This window comes from Hydra viridissima, unplaced genomic scaffold (genome assembly GCF_058129835.1).
Source record: "Hydra viridissima isolate aposymbiotic clone 2 unplaced genomic scaffold, HvirCarnegie_v1 scaffold_9, whole genome shotgun sequence".
NCBI lineage: Eukaryota > Metazoa > Cnidaria > Hydrozoa > Anthoathecata > Hydridae > Hydra > Hydra viridissima.
The window spans coordinates 10,773,457-10,794,682 of NW_028324308.1; the positions used below are offsets into that span (position 1 = coordinate 10,773,457).

The following is a 21,226-nucleotide window of genomic DNA, read 5'->3' on the forward strand; positions in this document are numbered from 1 at the left end:
ACTACAGTTCATTTTTATACAACCATAACGTTTATAAGCATATGCAGGCTCAGATTTTGTTTTTAAAATAAGCTAAGCATCGGCGTTACCGCACCGTCGGTAAAAATGCGTAAAATTGCGTAAATTTGCGTAAAATGCGTAAAAATGCGTAAATTTGCGTAAAATGCGTAAATTTGCGTAAAAATGCGTAAAAATGCGTTAATCTGCGTAAAAAGCGTAAAAATGCGTAAAAATGCGTAATTACCGCGGTAATTTTGCGTAAAAATGCGTAATACGCAATTTTACCGCATTTATCACTTTTTACCGCATTTATCACTTTTTACCGTTTTTATCACTTTTTACCGCTTTTTATCACGATTTACCGCATTTTATCACAAATTACCTCTTTTTTTGCTGATTACCGAAAAACTAAAAAAAGATACTTTAAATTGCTTTTTGTATTTCTATTAGTAAATATTACATTTACAGTTTTAAACAAACAAGTTATTGATAAAAAATTAATCATCAGATATATCATCATCTGTCTCTAATAAAATGTTTGCAAGCTCAGATGCTCTGTACTTTTTTTTCTCATTCCCCTTCCAATTCGACTTCATTATATTACCTAATTTTGCTTTTTTGATTCTACTTTGATTGTGCTGGAGTGTCATTGGAATAAACAAAGAGACACTTTGAGTTTGGTCTTTACCTTGAGTCACTTCATACCCTTCTTGTTGAGCTAGAGTCCTTTGACTCTCTTGAGTATCTAACTGTAGCTGTTGTTACTTATTAGGTTCAGGACCAGTTTGAGTATCTGATAAAGTTGGAGAAGCCTTTTCAAGTGCACCTCTTTTTTTAGTTTCAGTTTGACTATGTGATTTTCCCTGTTGGTGAGTCTTCTTAGTTGGTGGTGTGACATGTGGTAATTCATACGGTTCTTCTTCGCAAGTTTTTTCCCAATCGTTGAGGTTAGAAGGAACCCTTGCGTAATTTTGACTCACAAAAACTAACATGCTAGTGTTTTCTGGTTTTACATTATGTCTAAAATCAGTAACTGTCCTACCTCCTACTGAAAACATTCTTTCTGATGAAGCATAAGTCACAGGTATAGCCAAGTAACTTCTAGCCAGACCAGCTAGCAAAGGTAACTCATTTTTATTTTGCTTCCACCATTCTAAAGCATCCACATCCTTTTCAGGTAAGGCCATAGTCTGATACTTTTCAAATTCAAGCATCAAGGGTGGCTTGAGCTTTGATTGGCTAGGCTGTGAAGTCCCAGGGCGATGCGCTGAAACCTGCCTCCTGTCTTTCAAAAACTCAAGGTCCACTGGATCCATAGTTTCGTCAAGATCTGATGTTTCTAGCGAAGTATGATCATCAACCAATGACTCGCAGAACTGGATTGTGGTTGGGTGATTGTCAACCAATTCCTTGATGGCGGCTTCCCTCCCTTCCTCACTGTTTGCAATATTTTTGAGTGTATATCCTCTATAATATGGGTGCAGAAGTGAACCCACATTATAGTATTTGACTCCAACGCCATAATTAGGTAAACCCTTCTCAAATTCTTTCATGAAGTTGTGTAGGCACTCTGCAACTTGAGGGTCACGCTCTTCAATGTCATTTATGGTTCTTTTGCAAAGCAAGTGGAGATTTAATATGTCTTTTTGAACTTTATGCATAGTCACCAGATTTTCAGAAGACCAGGAATCAGAGCATCGCTTACATTCTGCCAGAAATGGTAAAATGTTGTAAATACTAATAAACTCTAACTCATCCGGAATCAAACTTTGAAGATCTGGTTTGTTTAGAGTTTCTAGAGCAACCAGTAAACCAGCCTTCAATCTGAGGATTGACTTAAGCATCATAAAGTTAGAATTCCATCTTGTTACAATTGGCTGAATGATCTTGACTGGTTCTATATTTGCTTCCACGCACGCTTTCTTGATGTCCTACCAGTCTAATGAACTTTGGTGGGTCCTTTGAGCAAGTCCTTTACATTTCTTAATTACACCATTGATTCCTTCTGATTTTTCTACAGCCTTTGTTAAACAAGTGTTGAGCAGATGATCGGCACAGGTTAGATGATCACTGATCTCTTTGCTTTCCGTGATTGCTTTCTTCATGTTGGCTGCAGCATCAGTAACACCCACTTTGTAAAGGTCTTCCCTCTGAAGACCAGGAAATTGAGAAACCATGTGGTCCATTCCTTGTGCAAGCAAAACCCCTGTATGTCTCCCAATAAAGTTTTGGCAATCCAAAGATAAGTTTTTGAGTTCAAAGTCTTTGGTAACATAATGCAATGTAATTTCTTGCAGTCCATCCATCTGTAGTGAAAGCTGCCATTTCGCAATGCGGGATGTCTCTCTCAATTTGCATTTTTACATCACGTCTTAGATTGCGATAAATCATTGGTAGCTTGAATTTGGATAAGGTGGTTGGACTTTTTAGGTTGGCTTGTGGACAAAGATAATTCAGCAGCATTTTGAAGCCAGCAGTTTCAATAACGTGAAACGGGAGGTTAGAGAGAACTAGTGAAAGGGTTAGGATGGTATCAAATTCCAACTGTTGAGCACTTTGTGAAGGCCACTTTATTGTTTCAGTAAAGTCGTCCATTTTTGTTTGGTGACTTGATGATGCATCATGTGGGAGGTTATCAAGCCTTTTGTTTTTATTAATAGGACCAAAATATCTTCTTATGGTACTGGACTTATCAGCCTCTGCCTGAGCATTCCTCTTTTCTTGAAATTTCTTCTCTTTATTTTCGTTATCGACTTTTTGCATCTGGTAAAAAGATAGCGGATTGCAGGATCTGAAATAAAATAGTGGAATTATATATGTTTAAAAGGATGCGAATTACAATGTTTCAGTAGTAGATAGTTAATAAAAAATAAATACATGAACCACAAGACACATTAGTGTTTTTTTAAAAATTCTAAATAATTTTTTTTTTATCATGTCGCATTTTACCATGGACATATAAGAAATGGACGTGCAACCTATTGTTTTTTTTGCGAACCATGCTCGTTGCGCATAGTTAGAAATTAAATTATATTAAAGTCTGTCGGATTTAACGAAAATTTTTGGACTCGTCTAACCAGTCATTTCAACTTCCTCTCATTTATTAAAGATAACAGCAAAAGAACCAAGTTTTAAGCTTAATTTTATATAGATAGACATTCTTAATACCTTAAGAAATAACGCGGACAATGAAAAGAAATTGAGATCATTTGCTTGACTACCTTAGTACATGTATAACTTGAGATAAAATAAATAATACAAAAATCAAATTGTTTTGTAGCTACCTAGAGCACAATGGTTTCATGTCTAGGGAATTACTCCATCTATTATATTGCTGTAGACATCCAGTTTATGAATATTATAGAATTTTCTATTTTTATGTTTAACAACAGAAATATATACAGTAAAGGATAAATAACTTATACATAAAATGAATGTAAATACAATAAAGAAAAAAATAATTTGTCACAGTTTTAAAGAATTTAGCAAAGTCAATTTATGGCAAACCGCAAGAATAACTAAGTATTTAATATTAACATAAAATGATTTACCAGCTATATATAAACTAATTTTTATTTGACAAAAACAAATGGGTTATTATGAGCTTATTATGACAATTGAAATAATATATGAAATATGAAAAGCGAAAACATGAAATATCTGACCGCATTTTGCAAGATAATTATAAATTTGAATAACTTTTTAAAAGGTTATGCTTTATCAAATGAATTATAAAAAAGTCTATAAGAAAATACACCTACTAAAAAAATAATGCATTAAGGAATATAAATTATGGAGCTTATAAAGTAGCCGAGGCAAAAAATGGCGACATGTCGGAAAAAATACTAAAAAAATACACAAAATTAAGGCTGGTGAATGAAGGACCAAGGAGTTGAATGAAACCAGATCTTAATAACAAATTTAATTTAAGCTTTTTTATACTTCGCTATACTTTTTTTAGTCATTTTAAAATTATCCATACAGATCTATTTTATCATTGACAGACTTTGTTTACACGAAAAAAGTTCCCAAATTTACAAATATTTATCTTGAAAAAATGATGAAAATCTGTTCGTGCCGACAACTAATTTCCTTTACCTTGGTGTAATTTGTTTAGTAATTTGTCAACGCGTGAAGTAGTTACTTTATCCTGAAGTACAGTCTTATTAAACAAATGCTATAAAAGTTTAAACTAATACCACGTGATCAGAGGTTCTGTTTTTAAACTGTGGGCAGCCATTTTAATAGATTTTTTTGTTGACTGGTGAAAATTTAGAGTTAGGGCCTCTTTATATGGAAAGCGGGCTGGCTCGGCAAACGAGCCAGCCCGTTTTACCGAGATCTCGACGTTGTCCTTATTTCAACTTAATTTTATTTTGCGTTTATATGAATAAACAAACTAGCCCGGATCGCTATCCGGGCCAGCTCGTTTATTCATATAAACGCAAAATTTTTCGAAGCCAGTTTTGGCCTCTCAAGAAGGCGGCGGATACAACGAACGGCTATATGAAAATTAAGAAACTAATGATAATCAAATTTTATATCTTAAGCTCAAATATTGATAAGTTTCAAATAAAAATCTATTTTTTTGTTTAGCATAATATTTTTTTTCATAAAAATAACGGAATATTACATAATTACATAAACTTCAAGTATAAATATTTTTTTATTTAACAAAACATATTCTTACAATAGCTTGTTGTATGTTAACTTTCTGCTTTTCGTTTTTTAGAATAAATATGAGCCCATAATTATGAAAGTGGTCTAAGTCATATTTCTTATTTCGAGATATTTAATGATTCGCATTTGAATAAATTAAAAATTCCGTATAACGTTGTAATTACAACTACTTTTTAAAGGTTCATTTTTGACGATATCGTAAAAATTACATTGAATATATTTAGTTTAAAATCCTGTCGTGTGAAATAAGTGATAAATTCATTTTTTTTTTAATTTTGACTTAGACCACTTTCATAATTATGGGCACATATGATAAAATACAGATTCTCAGTAAAACTAAGTAGGAGTTTTAATTTTAGTTTGTTTCAATTTAGTTTGTTTAATAGTAGTGAAGAAAAAGTATTTGTTTACTTGTGCAGAAATCTCAAATTTAAAATAATTAGCATTTGCAATATAACTTATGTACCTTTTAGTTCTTAACTACCCAATGCTTGTGCTAGAAGCAGGGGCCTGTACAGGAATTTTTTTGGATAAGTCGCAATTTTAACCCCTTCCCAAAAATGTTAAATTTTAGCATCCCCCCCCCCTTCCTCATTGAGAAACGCATATATGAGGTAAGACGGCTTAGTGTATGTACAAACGTAAGTCCGAATTTAATTTTTAGTGTTTAAAACCCTTACTTTCTTTTTATATTGTTCAAAATGCAAGTAATTAAAAAGATACACAGCTTTGTATAAAACAATTGGGGATGTCCATTGATATATTTTAATATATGCTTGTTGTTAACTGTAGTCTTCTCCTCCTGATGATAAATATCAAAAGAATTTGACTAAAACTTTACTAAGGGTGTAATTGAAATGGAAGTCCGGAATTTGTTCTCTAAGAAATAATAACTTTTATTTTTTTTAAATTAACAAAAGAAAATATTTAAAAAATGAAGTACTTTATAACTTAATAAAAAAGGTATGTCCATTCAAGTTTTTTATTAATTTGTTTAAGTCAAAAATTAAAACAACCTCCGTTTAATATATAAATCGTTTTTTAATAAACTTTAGACCGTTCTCGATTTGAAAAGCGCTATAATAAAATACCAAATCGTAAATCTAACTGTTATCCCGGATTAATAACTTCTTACCATCCGTTCGAACAATTAACCTTGTATAGTTTGCTTAATTATTGCTTTAGTTTGCTATAATTATTCGCTCTGTTTGCTTTTATCTACCGACGCATCATATTTATTCAAAATATTGAAGTTGTGAAAAAATATATAAAGATACATATTTTGGGTATGTCCAGCGACGTAGCAGACATCCCCTAGACACGCCCTGAGAAGGTTAGTAGCACAACTGCATGTTGCGTTATTGAAAATATAAAATTTGTCAAAATTGTAGGTAGACACCACTGCCGCTTACCATTCAGTTGTGTTATCAACCTTCTAGCACACTGTATTGGGTAACTAAGAACTAAAAGGTACATAAGTTATACATAAATATTAATTTAATCGTAAATTGCACATAAAAAAATTATATCGAATATTTTGAACTTTAACATTTAAATTAACAATTTCTTTAATTGTCTAATTTTTTAAAAATCATTTCATTTCTATAAACTTTTTAAAAATTTGTTTCATTGTCTTGTTTTTCTTTCAAAACTGTTTAATTATTTTCTTTCATATTGCAATAGTCTTATTAGATGTACATCGGTTCACCGCTAAGAGCTCTGATCGCCGCCATCTTGGAAGGCCAATTTTTGCTTCAATATTTTTTCGAAAACAACAATAGAATACGCTATCTAGTTATATTTTGAGATCAGTGGTTTAAAATATACTAAATTATAGTAAGAGTAAAACACTTACTTTAAATGAGCTTTAACTCCACTGGTGCTACCTTGAGACAGCTTAATCACTTTTTTGCACTTATTGCACTCAGCAAATCCTGATTTTCTGCCAGAGCCAGAGATGTTATCCTCTTCTCTGTCTAGCTTGGTAAAATAATTCCAAAGAGACATTGTTTCTTGAAGATGGTTTGATTCGGTAGTGATTTTGGTATACTAATCAGATCACTGAAGAACTTTGAGGTTGTTAGTCTTTCTTGACTTTTGTCAAGCTTATATAGGAGACTAATTTAATTTTAGAGGGTAATTAATTATTTAACAACTATCTGACTTGATAAAAACAAAGTAATTTTTTACCATAATAATTACCGCTTATACAAACTTTTATCACAATTTACCGAAATTACCGATTTTTACCGCTTTTACGCAGTTTTACCGTATTTACGCAATTTTACCGTTTTTACGCATTTTTACGCATTTTACGCATTTTTACGCATTTTTACCGATTTTACGCATTTTTACGCAATTTTACCGTCTTCTGTTACAAGAAAGCGTAAAAATGCGTAATACGCATTTTTACCGCATACGGTAAAAGTGCGTAATACGCATTTTTACCGCACTGCGGTAAAAATGCGTATTACGCGTTTTACCGCATTTTACCGCATTTTACCGAAATTTTTTTACCGCCGGTGCGGTAAAGCCGATGCTTAAAATAAGCATATTTAAGCATATTCTTGAACCATTTAAATGATTAACAAAAAATAAATTTTAATTTAAAAAATATGTTTTTTTAAATTTAACCATTTAAATCAACAAAATAAAACTTGTACATTTTTATGTTTTACAAAGCAACGACTTCATGAATTTCTAATTTAAATATAGTTTAAGTTTGGTTTGACTTTTTATTTTCCTTTTGAGAGTTAGAAGATATTAATAACAGGATTTTTTTTATAGCTAAAAGAAATAGTCATATATTTTTTTATGAAGATGAAAATGAGGCCTTGTGTTACATAAAACAACACGAACTAGAACACACTGTTCGCTTTGTAGCATGGTTTACACCCAAGGGATTTGGTAACACAGGTTTAAACCTTTTTTTGATTTATTTAATATCAACTTTATGATGCAAATGTTTGAGTTGTCAGAAAATTCTTTAACACAAACTTTTGAAAATAAGTGAAAATAGAAACTTGTGCTGGACATTGGAATTTTTTTGTGTCTTGCACACTAAAATAACTTTTTTGAAAAGAGTGTTCAGTTTTCTAAAATTATTCAAGCAATACTTTAGTAAGGTAAATATTTTTTATTAAAACTATAACTTGGAATTCATGTTATAAACAATGGAGTTTACCTTTGCTTTTGTTTTAATCTTGTATGCTTTCTTTCTTGCATTATTGCGATCTGTTCCATGTGAACAATCCAAAACTTTCAGTGCTAAAACTATGAAAGACACGTCTGCATAAAATCCTTCATTTTCCCATAAAACTTTGTGATTTTCACTATGTACATCTAAATGTGACACGGTCTGCTTTACACTGAAAGCGCTTATACAAAAAATGATACAATAAGTTAACCAAACTTCAATGAGAAACATTGGATTTACAGTAAACACTTAATAACTCAAACATTCACTTCGTAAATTCTAGTAAAGTAGAACCATTTTATAAAGAACCATATACAAAGAAATTGAAATAAAGTTTGACAATACAATGACATTTAAATATTAACAATATTTAAATGTCATTGCATTGTTGCTACTATAAGCTACTGCTGTAAATGTTCAATTTAGAGCAGTAGCTTATAGTATAACTTTTACTAACATGTGTTGGAATATTATATTTTGAAGCCACTTTTTTCATTTACATCAAATTTTTTACATCAAAGAAAGTAATTCTGGTTTATAGAAAATTTAAAAAAGATGTTTGAAATCTGAGGTTGAAATCTGAAGTCTGCCATGAACTATTTAATTTTAAAAAACAACTTGTTTAATTGGATAAAAAATAAATACAAAAATTTCTTACCTAAGGAGAAGCAAGATTAATAACTGCAAAATAATTGTAACTTAATTGTAATTGTAAGAGACATTATTTTAAAGCTGAGAAAAAGGCATTTAAACTTTTTAATTCATCACTGCGTTTGATCTTCCTAATGAAATACATTATAAACTTTCAATTTATAATGTATTTCATTTACCTTTCCAACTATTTTCACTTATTTTCAAAAGTTTATGTTAAAGAATTTTCTGACAACTCAAACATTTGCATCATAAAGTTGATATTAAATAAATCAAAAAAAGGTTCAAACCTGTGTTACCAAATCCCTTGGGTGTAAACCATGCTACAAAGCAAACAGTGTGTTCTAGTTTGTTTTATGTAACTCTAGGCCTCATTTTCATCTTTATAAAAAAATATATGACTTTTTCTTTTAGCTATAAAAAATTCCTGTTAATAATATCTTCTAACTCTCAAAAGGAAAAGAAAAAGTCAAACCAAACTTAAACTATATTTAAATTAGAAATTCATGAAGTCGTTGCTTTGTAAAACATAAAAATGTACAAGTTTTATTTTGTTGATTTAAATGGTTAAATTTAAAAAAACATATTTTTTAAATTAAAATTTATTTTTTTGTTAATCATTTAAATGGTTCAAGAATATGCTTAAATATGCTTATTTTAAAAACAAAATCTGAGCCTGCATATGCTTATAAACGTTATGGTTGTATAAAAATGAACTGTAGTGAATAATACAGTATATATATTTAATATAAAAATAATATTAAATAATAACAATAAACCATTAAAAATATTGTTAAATAATACCAATAACAGTATCAAACAACATTATACCAAAGTACTATAAGATCGCATATTGTTAAAATGAGACAAAAGTTAAGGTAAAATTTTTTTTCAGATGTCTCTAAGCAACTATTATGACTCATACCTCATTATAAAGGTATAATGAGTATAACTCATTATAGCTTTACTCTTTACTTGTTTTTGTATTTGAGCAACAATTTATAAACTTCCAAACCAATAATCTTCTTTTCTCTTTTCTCATGTATATTTTCTTTCATTACATGCTTGTATTCCACTTGCATACTGATATAACTGTCATAATCTATGCTTCACTGTTATAATTCATCACAAATTTTACCAGTGTCTTCTTGATACTGTATATTTTGGTAACTAATAAATACTAATACCTCCATGTTTTAACTCAATTTCTTTTTTTTTTCTCAATGTTTGTAATATAGTGCTAGTTTTGCGTATGGTAATTTTATAGGTATTCCATGATTGATCAAGAATGTCTCTTGAAAAAGTGTGATGAATGGAAAAAAAGTGATCCATTCATTAAATTCTTACTTCGACCAAAATGCGAAGTCACAGTAAATCAAAATTTTGAAAAAAATTCTACATTTCTGTTTGTATATCAGTCACAGTGGCAACAAGACCTTCTTTTGTGGTATGGAAATGAAATAATACTTCTTGATGCTACTTACAGAACTACAAGATATTCCCTACCCTTATTTTTTTTAACTGTAAAGACTAACATAGATTACCAAGTAGTAGCCACTTTTGTCACAGAAAATGAATCGAAAAATGCTGTCACTGAAGCATTAACTATCATAAAAGATTAGAATTCATCCTTTCACCCTTCTTTTTGTATGACAGACTATTGCAATGAAGAAATTGAGTCATTAGAAACTGTTTTTCCAGGTAAATATGCTTAGTGTCTGTAACTTCGATTACTGTCCTTTTGAATTAATTTGGAGTTACACAATTTATCTTTTTTTTTAAGGTTGTCATGTCATCATATGTGATTTCCACAGAGAGCAGGCATGGGAACGATGGCTTTCCAAAAAAACAAACAATTGTTCAGATTTTAAAGGAAGCATAATTTCAATACTGCAACGCCTTGCAAGAGCGCAAAAAAAAAATGAAATACAGGCAGCAATTGAGAAGCTAAATACTTCAAATTTTTGGTTGGATGGTAAATTTCATAAATTTAAGAAGTATATAACTAATTATTGGTTATGCAACAAAGAAGTAAGTTTATTTTTAATTTAGTCACCATAATTACCAGATTTTATGCTAGATGATTTTATGTAAAATTAATATTTTGCATGTGTGCTCAATTTCTATTTCATATTTAAAGCTTGGTTCATAACATGGTTAATAAAAACTATGTCATAATTATTATAATCATCTGTTGTGTCATTAATTGTGTTATCATGCTTGCCTATTTTATCATGCTTCTGAATATTTAAAACTGCTCAAAGGATTTTGCTGCCTAACATTTATAAACTGCAAAATGTTTAATACATTTTTTTGACATTCAATAGTAAACAATATTAATAACAATAACTTAGTTTCAAATTTTGTGAAGTTAAATGATTAACAGATTCAAGATCGGCTGCCTGTTCTAAGCAATCAAAAATAGAAGACAGTAGTATAAAGCTCTGCCATCATCAAATATTTTGATTATTTGAATCAAACTCCTTCAATTTTAACGATTGTTTTACAAAAAAACAAGGTGATCCGCCAATTTATATCAAGTGATCCGCCTAATATTATGATTATTTGAATCAAACTCCTTCAATTTTAATGATTGTTTTACAAAAAAACAAGGTGATCTGCCAACTTATATCAAGTGATCAGCCTAATATTATGATTGTTGAATCGAACTCCTTCAATTTTAATGATTGTTTTACAAAAAAACAAGGTGATCCGCCAATTTATATCAAGTGATCCGCCTAATATTATGATTATTTGAATCAAACTCCTTTAATTTTAATGATTGTTTTACAAAAAAACAAGGTGATCCGCCAACTTATATCAAGTGATCAGCCTAATATTATGATTGTTTGAATCGAACTCCTTCAATTTTAATGATTGTTTTACAAAAAGACAAGGTGATCCGCCAAATTATATCAAGAGATCAGCCTAATATTATGATGGTTTGAATTGAACTCCTTCAATTTTAATGATTGTTTTACAAAAAGACAAGGTGATCCGCCAAATTATATCAAGTGATCAGCCTAATATTATGATTATTTGAATTGAACTCCTTCAATTTTAACGATTGTTTTACAAAAAAACAAGGTGATCCGTCAACTTATATCAAGTGATCCGCCTAATATTTTGATTATTTGAATCAAACTCCTTTAATTTTAACGATTGTTTTACAAAAAGACAAGGTGATCCGCCAAATTATATCAAGAGATCCGCCAAATTTTATGAAGTGTTACGCCTAATATTTTGATTGCTTAAGTCTAACTATAAGTTTTAATGATAGTTCTACCAAAAAACAAAGTGATCCGCCAATTTATATTAAGTGATTCGCCTAATATTTTTATTGTTTAAATGAAATTCTGTAAAGTTAAATGATTGTTCTACAAAAAAAAAACGTGATCCGCCGATTTATATCAGGTGATCCGCCTACTGTTGTCATCGGCCAGAGTGAATGTTTATTGCTTAAAAACAAGATCTTACTTGAAATTCTTTTATTCAACTGCTTATTAAACTGCTTATTCATCAAAATACTCTTCTTATCACAAAAATCTTTTTCTTTTTAAAAATCCTCTTTAAATCTCTTAAAAATTCTTTTCTCTTAAAATCCTCTTTAAATCTCTTCTTCTAACAAAAACTCCTACTTCCTAGATTCTTTCTTTTTTTTGAGCTTTTATAGTTTTTGCTTGTTTTCCAGTTGCGATATCTTTTCATTTATTTATATGGCAGGTTGATGAGTCTTCATGTTTACGTCTTTTCTCGGTTGTTGTTTTTAACTTAATTCTTTTTGCTTTATCATTTATTGATGTGAAGAGTGGACGAGTCATCTTGTATGTGTCTTTTCTGATCGTTGTTTTTAACTTTTCTTATTATCGCTTTATCATTTACGAGTCTTCGCGTTTACATCTTTTCTCAGTTGTATTTAACTTTTCTTCTAACGCTTTATCACTTATTTATGTGAAGAGTTGGTGAAACTCTGTAAAGTTTAATGATTGTTCTACAAAAAAAAAAAGTGATCCGCCGATTTATATCAGGTAATCCGCCTACTGTTGTCATCGGCCAGAGTGAATGTTTATTTCTTAAAAACAAAATGTTACTTGACAGTGTAAAAAAAACTCAAAGCAAAGTTTGGAATGAAAAAGAGAGGGGGCTACACAATATGAATTTTAATTAAATATATTATTAAAAGATTTTATTTAAAGTAGGTTTTATTTAGTAGTAAACTTACGTAAAACTTTTAAAAGAAAAACAAAAACCATTATCAAAATGCAAGATATATTTACCATGAGGAACTAAAACTGCAAGGTTGTGGTTACCGATGTAATGGATAAACAACAAGATCTGTCCGACTCAGGTCACAGTACACAAACTTCTGGAAATCATTTGAAATTCCTGTTGGTATAACTGTGGCAAAATGGATCTTTGTGTAAAGTGGCAAAGCCCAAGGAATTTTACTGGAACCATTTTGCTTCCACCTATACCCATCTGCCCACCAATCGTCTAAAAAAAAAAATAATAATAATAATAATATATATTTATATATACACACACATATACATTGCATATACAATAAACAATATTTACATGCAACATCACTTGGTAACAAATAAGGAGAATTTAAACTTTTGTGTGAACTAAAAAGAGCATGATTTAACAACTCATCAATTGTTTAGTTAGTAGGTTCCACAGTATAAAATAAAAATAGATATGGCAGGCAAAAAGGTGGAAATTGCTGGAATTATTGAAATTGCTTTATACATGGAGAACAACTTCACATCATATAAATTAAGTGACAGTAATCAGGACAACCAAAATTGTTGAGTAAAAAGAGCAAAAAAATAAGCAAACAAACAAAGTTCAAAACATGCAGAGGTAATAATAAAAAATACAGCTGAGAACAAACCAAGTTTATACCAAGGTACAAATTCCTTATAAACAAAACAGAAAATTTATGGAACATATTCAGGGTGTTAGCTGGCCTAATCATTAGCCAAATGGCACCAAGTATACTGTAGAATTCCCAATGGGTTTAAAGTTTCCAAAATTCAATACCTCTTTTTTTTTTTTTAGTAGTAGTAGTGGTAGTGGTAGTAGTAGTAGTAGTAGTAGTAGTATAGTAGTAGTAGTAATCTTAGTTGGCCTCATTTTACGATTTGCCTTGCTCTGGCGTTACAAATTTTGCCCTCATGTTACAATATTTTGCCTGCGTAACAATATTAAGTTACACAGAATGTTCTCATCTTACGAATCTGCCCTTATGTCACAAAATGTGCATAGCATGAGGGCAAAAACTGCACTCATGTTAAGCTACATAGTAACATCAGGGCATTTGTCATAAAAGTTATTTATTTTAAGATAAATGATTAAGCAAGCAAATAGTCAATTTAAACATGGCAAAGTTTGATGTATTAGTGGAATGATTAAGATTGATATAGTAATAAATTTAGATTGATAATATAGTTAGAACGATAACATTATTAAATAATATTTATGTTGAACATATATGTAATAATATCTAAAATAAATTGAATAATGATATTGACAATATATTAATTAAGATTGATAATAAAGTTAACTAATACCTTAATCTAACTTTATTATCAGCAATAAACATAAATTTATTGCTACCTAGGTAGTAATTAATCTGCGTTTATTGATAAACCATTAATGTTATTGAACTTTTTGTTGACTAATCATACTAATTAATAATACCTTTGAGGTCCTCATTGATGTAAGTTCTATGTTTTTTTGGTACTATAACTAATAGAGATTTACAGAGATAAAGAATAGAATCAGGAGTAATAAAGTAGCAAGCATGGTAAAGAGATACAACCTTAGCAGATGGTTAAGATCAGAAGTAAGATTTGATCCTAGAAGTCAAAGGGTAGATGACTCATTCAGTACATTACTGTTCATAAATATAGGAAGATCTAGATTTTTGCGATAAGGTTTCCCAGAAAAAAATTTAGTCTTATCTGAGTTAGAGATAATTCTCTATCAAAAAAAGAAAAAATATTATAATTTCATTTTGATTGCAAAATTATAAGTTTAATTTTATAAAAAAGTATATATTTTAAATATATTTTTACAAATACAAATATATTTTAAAAATACAAATACTATACAAGTGCACTGAAATATTGCTGCCTAACCTTTTTCATGATTCACTTGTATGACATAAACTTCGCCTGCCTTAGGATTGTTGAGTGTAGTTGTTCTATCTTCATTATTGCTCTTGGCGATAAGATTTGCAATAACCTCTATTTTAAGGTGCTTTATGCTACCTATCAAAACAGGCACAGCCATTTACTAAAAAGTCATCATAAAAAAATTTAGCAATATGTTTGTTCAGGTTGAATTCGTTAGCAGAAATTTAACTATTAAAAGTGCCGTGTCACTTGAATGATCCGCTCCGCTGATCCGCCCCGCCCCGCCGTTTGTACCTACTCCGTAGTGAGAAATCTCCAAGTCTGGCCAAAACATGTAACCACCGGTTGAATAACACCTCATAATAAAAAGCTCCAAAAACTTTTGTATGCAACATTCTAAGGAGACATTTTGATTCACAGCTTTTTAACACAAATTTTATTAAAATAACTCTCATTTATCTAACAAGCAGATATGCAATCATATAATCAAAGATCTGTTTTTCGTTGAATTAAGATTCTAAAAGAAAATGGTGATCTTAAGATGAAATCTGGAAGCAGGAGACCGGTTAAAATAGCAAGCAAGGTAACATATCTAAGATAAAACATAAAATAAAAAAAATCAATCATCGTTCCGGTTGTTCCTATAGATGTGCGCCATATCATTTGGTTGCACCTATCAATACATCAGCGCTATTTTAAAAAAACGTACCAACATTAGATGTTATCTAAGTAGGTAGTTCAACAAAAGAAATCAAACTCATTTTTTTTTGAAATGACATATATCATTGGAAACAGCAGAATGAACGATTTCCAAAACTGCAATCCTTTTTTCTTTAACTAAATTAGCTAAAAAGTTATCAATTTTTAAAGGTGAAAAATTTTGTGCTTTAAATTCTTTCAAAAATTGTGACCACGAATGTAACAATTTGAGAGAAATGTAAGTGTTACTCAATTATTTATATAGATATTGACCACAAATTTTCAGGGTTGCTTGCTGCATTAATATATTACAAAAAAAAGTAAAAAAAAACAGTGGCAGATTTACCTGGGGGTGTTTGGGCTACACGCCCCCGGAGGGCGGTTCTTTTTTTTTTTTTTTTTGAGTTTTTAAACTTTAAACGTTTAAGTTAGAATGTACAATAAAGACAAAATAAAAAACATTTACCATTCCAATAATAGCTTATAAAAAAGTTATAAGGGATAGAAAATTCATAATTGGAAACTTCATTGTTTTTTCAATAGGTAAAAAAAGGGTTACATGAAGACTTTATATAATATATTATAATAAAAACCTCACCTAACTTTAATATAGCAATAAAAAAAAACAATGTACATGAAAATATTGTTTGTACAGATGAAAAAAACTTATTTTAAAGAAATGGATTGCAATTACTAATGTAGAAAACCATAAAAAAATTAAGATATTGTATCTATTGGAAGCTAATGTCTCCCAAAGCAATGTCAGCAAGAAATTCACTTATTTAAAATATTTTTCTTTCATTGTTCAAATATTCATCTTTCCCCTCTACATCCCAAATATGATTTATGCTTCTTTTGAAGCAAACCAGGATCTCTGTTCAATATCTGCCTGATAATTTCTCTTGTTTCATCAGAAAAATTGGCAAATGTTTTTGGTTCCACATTTTTGTCTAAATCTAATTTTATTGCTTTTTCTATTTTTCTCCTCTCCGTTTTGTCCCGTTTTTGAGCAGTTTCTACTTGACGTAACTTGGCAGCAGCATCAATTTCAAACTTCCTCACAAGCAACAGCTTTCTGTTTGCTACTGCTTGTTTAATGGCAAAAGTAATGATATCTTTTTGTTTAGACAAATTCAACTGCATCAACCAATTAAAGCTCTTATTGATTTTGCATTTTACTTTACCATCTAGAAATCCAGTGGTAGCATTAGGAGCTCTCTTACTCAGTGCATCAAACATACCCAGAGCTCTTTCGCTATGCATATTATGCACTGGTGCTTCTAGTGTACTGTTAATTACATCTCTACTGGGGTTGGATAGGGCACCAGAGAGATATGGCGCTAGTTGCCTCTTTAAAACTATAATAAATCCTTCGGCAAGAGACTTGGCAATTTCTTTAAAATAATTATCAGACTCTGCAGTTCTAAGTAAAACAAGTACAGTATCTGTTTGTACCAGCTCACAACTGAAACAATCCACAGGCAATGAAAGCAGGAGTAATGGCTCATTCTTTATTTCTGTAAGCCAACAAAGACATGATTTTAATAATGGAACCTGTTAAATAAAAACAAGTTAACTTATTAGATTTTTTTTTTTTAATTCAGTACATGCATTTAAAATTTTTGCATCAAGTAAAATTAATTGAAATATGTTTTTTTACTGTGGATACCAACCAAAATTAAATCTGTATTATCAACCTGTGTTAAATGTAAATTATGTTATATGTACCATTTCTAAATGACTTCTGTTCTCTTTGTTTTCATAAAATTGTGTCATTCATGGACCTGTCAAACATTTGCCATACAGTCCTATGAAAAAAAGATAAAAATGTATTTGTTAAAAAAAAGATATCTTGTTGACAATGCTTATATAATAATTAAGAATGATTAAACTTATATAATGGATAGTTATTAGATAAAAAGACATGCAAACCTACCTAAAACTCTCAATTGAGTCATAATTTTTGGTTTGTTAAAATCACCCAGGAGAGCAAGTCTCAATGTAGCTGCGCTACAGTATTTTTTGAGATATGTGATGAGATTGTCTTTCAGCTGGTAAACAGTGCCTGCCATATGGAATAGAATATGCAGCCGATTCCCTACATATCGAACAATAACTCCAGGTTTCAGACCATTGCTGATTAAGTATGTCTTAAAACCAGCTGGGTCACCAGATTTCATTTTGTATCTAAATTTCAAAAAGAATACCTTTTATTTATATATATATATATATCCGTAATTATCATATAATCATGTTTATTACTAATTCCTAAAACTAAAAATATATGGATGTAAAAAAAGTTACTTTAATTTAGACACAGCATTAAGCATATTCGCAGCATGACACTCATTCCCATACACCTGGCTTGTAACATTGTAGCTTGTGTCAAGTTTGCGCAGAATTTTCCAAGCTTCGGTTGCCAGACCATCTAAAGGATGAACATTGCAGTTGAGTTCAGTTAGTGGCTTGCAAAACATGTCACTGAGTTGTTGATTGATACAATGATTTACTTTTGCTCTGTCTGTAAGAGTAGACTCAAAAGTGTTGCAAAATTTGTTAAGTATAATATGCTGTTGTATACCTGTAAATTTTGAATAAGTTGATGCAATGTCCTGAAAAGAATTTACTAGCTGCATAGTCCTCTGATTTGCCACCTGCTAATTCAGCAATTTGTATTGTTAGCTGTAAGAGTAGACTCAAAAGTGTTGCAAAATTTGTTAAGTATAATATGCTGTTGTATACCTGTAAATTTTGAATAAGTTGATGCAATGTCCTGAAAAGAATTTACTAGCTGCATAGTCCTCTGATTTGCCACCTGCTAATTCAGCAATTTGTATTGTTAGCAATTTGTATTATACTTAACAAATTTTGCCCAGAAGTAGCTATGTGACATTCGTTGACATGAACCCCAGCTTTAGTTGTCGCATCCCAAGAGAGTGTTGCTACAGCAGATGTAGAGTAATAGAGGTGTTCTGCCACTTGTATATCTGAGATAACACCTAATTCATATGCCATCTGTGCAGTCTGTGTTGGTCGGGGAACATACAAAACACGTGAACCAGTCAGCTCTTTGACAACAAAACGGATAACTTGCCCAGCAATTTTTATCGGTACTTGGTTTCGAAGGCACATATAGATGCACTTACGGATATGTGTTGTATATCAGACTTGCTTTTTATGTTGTCTTTTGTTATAAGACTTTGTAGTAAAAATGTGTGTTGGTGAGTTGTTCTGTGGGCGGTCCAATTGACTTTTGAGATGATCCAATTCCAAGCCCCGATTGACAATGTCTTTGAGTTCTTCTTTTTTTTCTTTCAGCTTTTGTGTTAGCTTGACTATGTGTTTATCAGCTCTTTTACTTTTTCGCATTCAAAATAGTCCTCTTAAAATTTTTTAATGTCAACCTTTCAAGACGTGCATTTAATAAAGAATTTTCTAGCTTCAACTTTCTCTTCTCTTGTCTGAGCTTGTTAATACATATTTTTTTCCTTTTAAGGTCTTGGGTTAAAGGTTTTATGCATACATTATCAGAACTTAGGAAACTTTTTGCCTTTAAGTATTTGATCTGTTTTCCTATTGTTTCTTTTTGCAGTACTAGGAATTTTCTTAAATTAGGACATTTCGAACAGTCTGTTTTCAATTTCTTTGCATTCTCTATGTTAACTGTCACCACATTTCCAGTTTGCAATACTTCCTCTACTTCCATTGGCATAACTATTTGGGCTTTCATTTTGAGGACTTTAAATGGTGATTCCAATAGGTCTGATAATTTGCACCATAGTTCATTGAGCCTCTTTTTGAAATATTTAATTTCTAAAAAAATTTTCTTTAAGGCTATTCTAACAGCTCCAATATTACATTCATACCCATGTGAAGACAATATTTCATGCAGTCTCACACTAGCTTTTGTTATCTTTTTTTTCTCTAACAAGTAGATGTAGATTGCAAAACCATTTCTGAAAACTGTGCTGGCATTACTATCCACTTTAAAGGAGTCAACATAAGATTTGAAATCAGAAGCAGTTTTTTTCGTAGTGACTGACATGATTGCAAAGTTAAAAGTAATTGAAAATATGTTGACTGGCATATGATTATAATTTATGATATGGACAAGTGTCAGGTGACTTACAATTTATTATGAAATGGGCAGTATATTACATATTTATTTAGTTTGATAGTTGATGAGGATACATATTTATTAAATTTTTATACTAGATGGGGAAAGATTAGAAACCAAGTGATTATAAACAATAAATTTTATTGTTTAAAATCACTTGGTTTGACGAAACATTGTTTCAAAATTAAGTGCCAGTGTTGTATCTTTTTATCGATTTTGGATAAGCTGAAGTATATTTTGAACAGTTTGCTTGATGTGTTTGTGTTCACAAGTCTTCGACAGTAGTGCTATAGGTAAGTATCTTGTTTGAAGTTTAAAGTCTGAGGATTATTTTAATATACAATGTTACACAGTATCTGTTGATGGGTTAAGAAAAAAGTAATTTTTACTCTAAACATGGCGATGGGGCAGGTTGACCCACATTCTTATTAGATAAAGTAGAAAGGATTTAAATTTTTATTAGATAAAGTAGAAAAGATTTAAAGTAGAAAGGATTTTAAATTTTTAAATCGTTTATATTTTGTTTGTTTTAGTTTTTCTTTTTGCAGTTATGTTTATTATCTTATTTTTTAGATGGAAAATAGGAGTATGGATGTTATTTAAAGTTATACTAATTAAGATGCTATTTCTATAAAATGGTCAATACTACATTGAAATTTCTGTGATGCTATTAACTATTTTTGTTCTTTTTTAGAAAATTTAAAAAATAAATTAAACCTTCGTGCCAACACTGACATGACATGTCACATGTTATTGTATGTAAAGGTTAAATTTTGTTATAAGGGTTACAGTTCTTATGAAAAAAAAAAGAAGGTAAAGAGTATTGTTTGTAATTATATATTTTGTATCTTTTTAAATTTTCTGGCGTCATTTTTAAAATTTTTGTTTGCACATGTTTACATATATGCTTTTTTGATATGTATGTGTATGTGGGAATAAGTGCTTTATAGTTGTTTTATCAATGTGTTTTTATAATTATGTAAAGTGTTTTTTTATTGTTTGTGTATGTGTTAATATGTGTTTTATAATTGTTTTAAAAATGTGTTTAAATATGTATATAAGGTTTATATTTAACCTCATATACATATTTAAACACATTTATTGTGTTTATAGTTGGTACATATGTTTATATTATGTTGTTTCTGTGTTTTTAAAGTGCTGTGACTTGGTAAACATCTACCTGAAAATCAGTTATTGTATTTTAGAGAAGGAGCAGAACAAATGGCTTTAGATCGTGCAGCTCAACGTGATACACACCTAACAGCATGGTTTAAGTTAAATACTGAAAATGAAAGAGCACATTGCTATTCTTATGTAGACATTCCTTATCACTTTGTATTTGATGATAAACATTGTAAATGGAAGGTTAGACAAAGAGGTGGTAATAAGGTGATAATAAGAATGGATAAAGTTAATCCAACTGGAGAATTGTTTTTTCTTATACTTTTGCAAGCAAAAGGAGCAACATCTTGGGAGGATGTGCATACTGTTAATGGTATTGTCCTTGAAGCGTTTCGTGAAGCATGTGTTTTGAAAGGTTTGTTGCAAGATGACACTGAATGGCAGAATACTCTTTCTGAGGCGGTTTTAACACGCATGCCAAAGCAAATTAGACAGTTGTTTTCCATTATTTTGACCTTTTATGAATCTGACAATCCTTTACATCTCTGGAATACATGCAAAGCTTTTATGATGGAAGATTTTATTCACCGCTCAATCCCACTTCTAATAGCTGAGCGA

General features: G+C 30.3%; 2 protein-coding genes and 3 pseudogenes across 8 annotated transcripts in view; 1 reads left to right on the forward strand and 4 right to left on the reverse strand.

Moving 5' to 3' along the window:
• The window catches only part of LOC149883972 (uncharacterized), a 312,658-nt pseudogene that overhangs the window by 1,609 nt on the left and 289,823 nt on the right, over nucleotides 1-21,226 (reverse strand). The window lies entirely within an intron of this gene.
• Nucleotides 629-4,317, reverse strand: LOC149883973 (uncharacterized). 2 transcript variants are annotated; one of them, XM_090097322.1, is made up of 2 exons: nucleotides 3,285-4,317; nucleotides 629-2,791 (listed from the first exon to the last, which is right to left on the reverse strand). In XM_090097322.1, the coding sequence occupies exon 2, from the start codon at nucleotides 1,845-1,847 to the stop codon at nucleotides 762-764; it is 1,086 nt and encodes a 361-aa protein (XP_089953448.1). In that variant the 5' UTR covers nucleotides 1,848-2,791; nucleotides 3,285-4,317; the 3' UTR covers nucleotides 629-761. The 2 variants fall into 2 exon arrangements, with proteins under 2 accessions (XP_089953448.1, XP_089953447.1); XM_090097321.1 differs by lacking the exon at nucleotides 3,285-4,317 and adding an exon at nucleotides 2,950-3,245.
• On the forward strand, nucleotides 7,469-20,712 carry LOC149883974 (uncharacterized; annotated as a pseudogene). The gene is made up of 4 exons (XR_016455433.1): nucleotides 7,469-9,405; nucleotides 9,795-10,228; nucleotides 10,311-10,558; nucleotides 19,585-20,712. The product of XR_016455433.1 is annotated as an uncharacterized LOC149883974 (transcript).
• Nucleotides 11,899-15,624, reverse strand: LOC149883975 (uncharacterized). Of its 3 annotated transcripts, none has more exons than XM_090097388.1 (3): nucleotides 14,674-15,624; nucleotides 12,805-13,021; nucleotides 11,899-11,985 (listed from the first exon to the last, which is right to left on the reverse strand). In XM_090097388.1, exons 1-2 carry the CDS (start codon nucleotides 14,825-14,827, stop codon nucleotides 12,834-12,836), a joined length of 342 nt encoding a protein of 113 aa, XP_089953514.1. In that variant the 5' UTR covers nucleotides 14,828-15,624; the 3' UTR covers nucleotides 11,899-11,985; nucleotides 12,805-12,833. The 3 variants fall into 3 exon arrangements, with proteins under 3 accessions (XP_089953514.1, XP_089953513.1, XP_089953512.1); XM_090097387.1 differs by having other exon boundaries at nucleotides 11,899-12,599; nucleotides 14,674-15,623; XM_090097386.1 differs by having other exon boundaries at nucleotides 11,899-13,021.
• LOC149883976 (uncharacterized) lies at nucleotides 16,152-18,516 on the reverse strand (annotated as a pseudogene). Its single transcript, XR_016455521.1, has 5 exons — nucleotides 18,228-18,516; nucleotides 17,674-18,149; nucleotides 17,306-17,556; nucleotides 17,098-17,177; nucleotides 16,152-16,923 (listed from the first exon to the last, which is right to left on the reverse strand). The product of XR_016455521.1 is annotated as an uncharacterized LOC149883976 (transcript).

What these genes read in the sequence shown, in the direction of transcription:
- LOC149883973 (XM_090097322.1), bottom strand. Translation starts at nt 1,847, where the DNA reads ATGATGCTTAAGTCAATCCTCAGATTGAAGGCTGGTTTACTGGTTGCT.
- LOC149883975 (XM_090097388.1), bottom strand. Translation starts at nt 14,827, where the DNA reads ATGGCTGTGCCTGTTTTGATAGGTAGCATAAAGCACCTTAAAATAGAG. An exon ending in ACAAGTGAATCATGAAAAAG is followed by an intron (nt 13,022 to 14,673) that starts GTTAGGCAGCAA and finishes TTTTTTTTTTAG; the next exon opens with ACGATTGGTGGGCAGATGGG.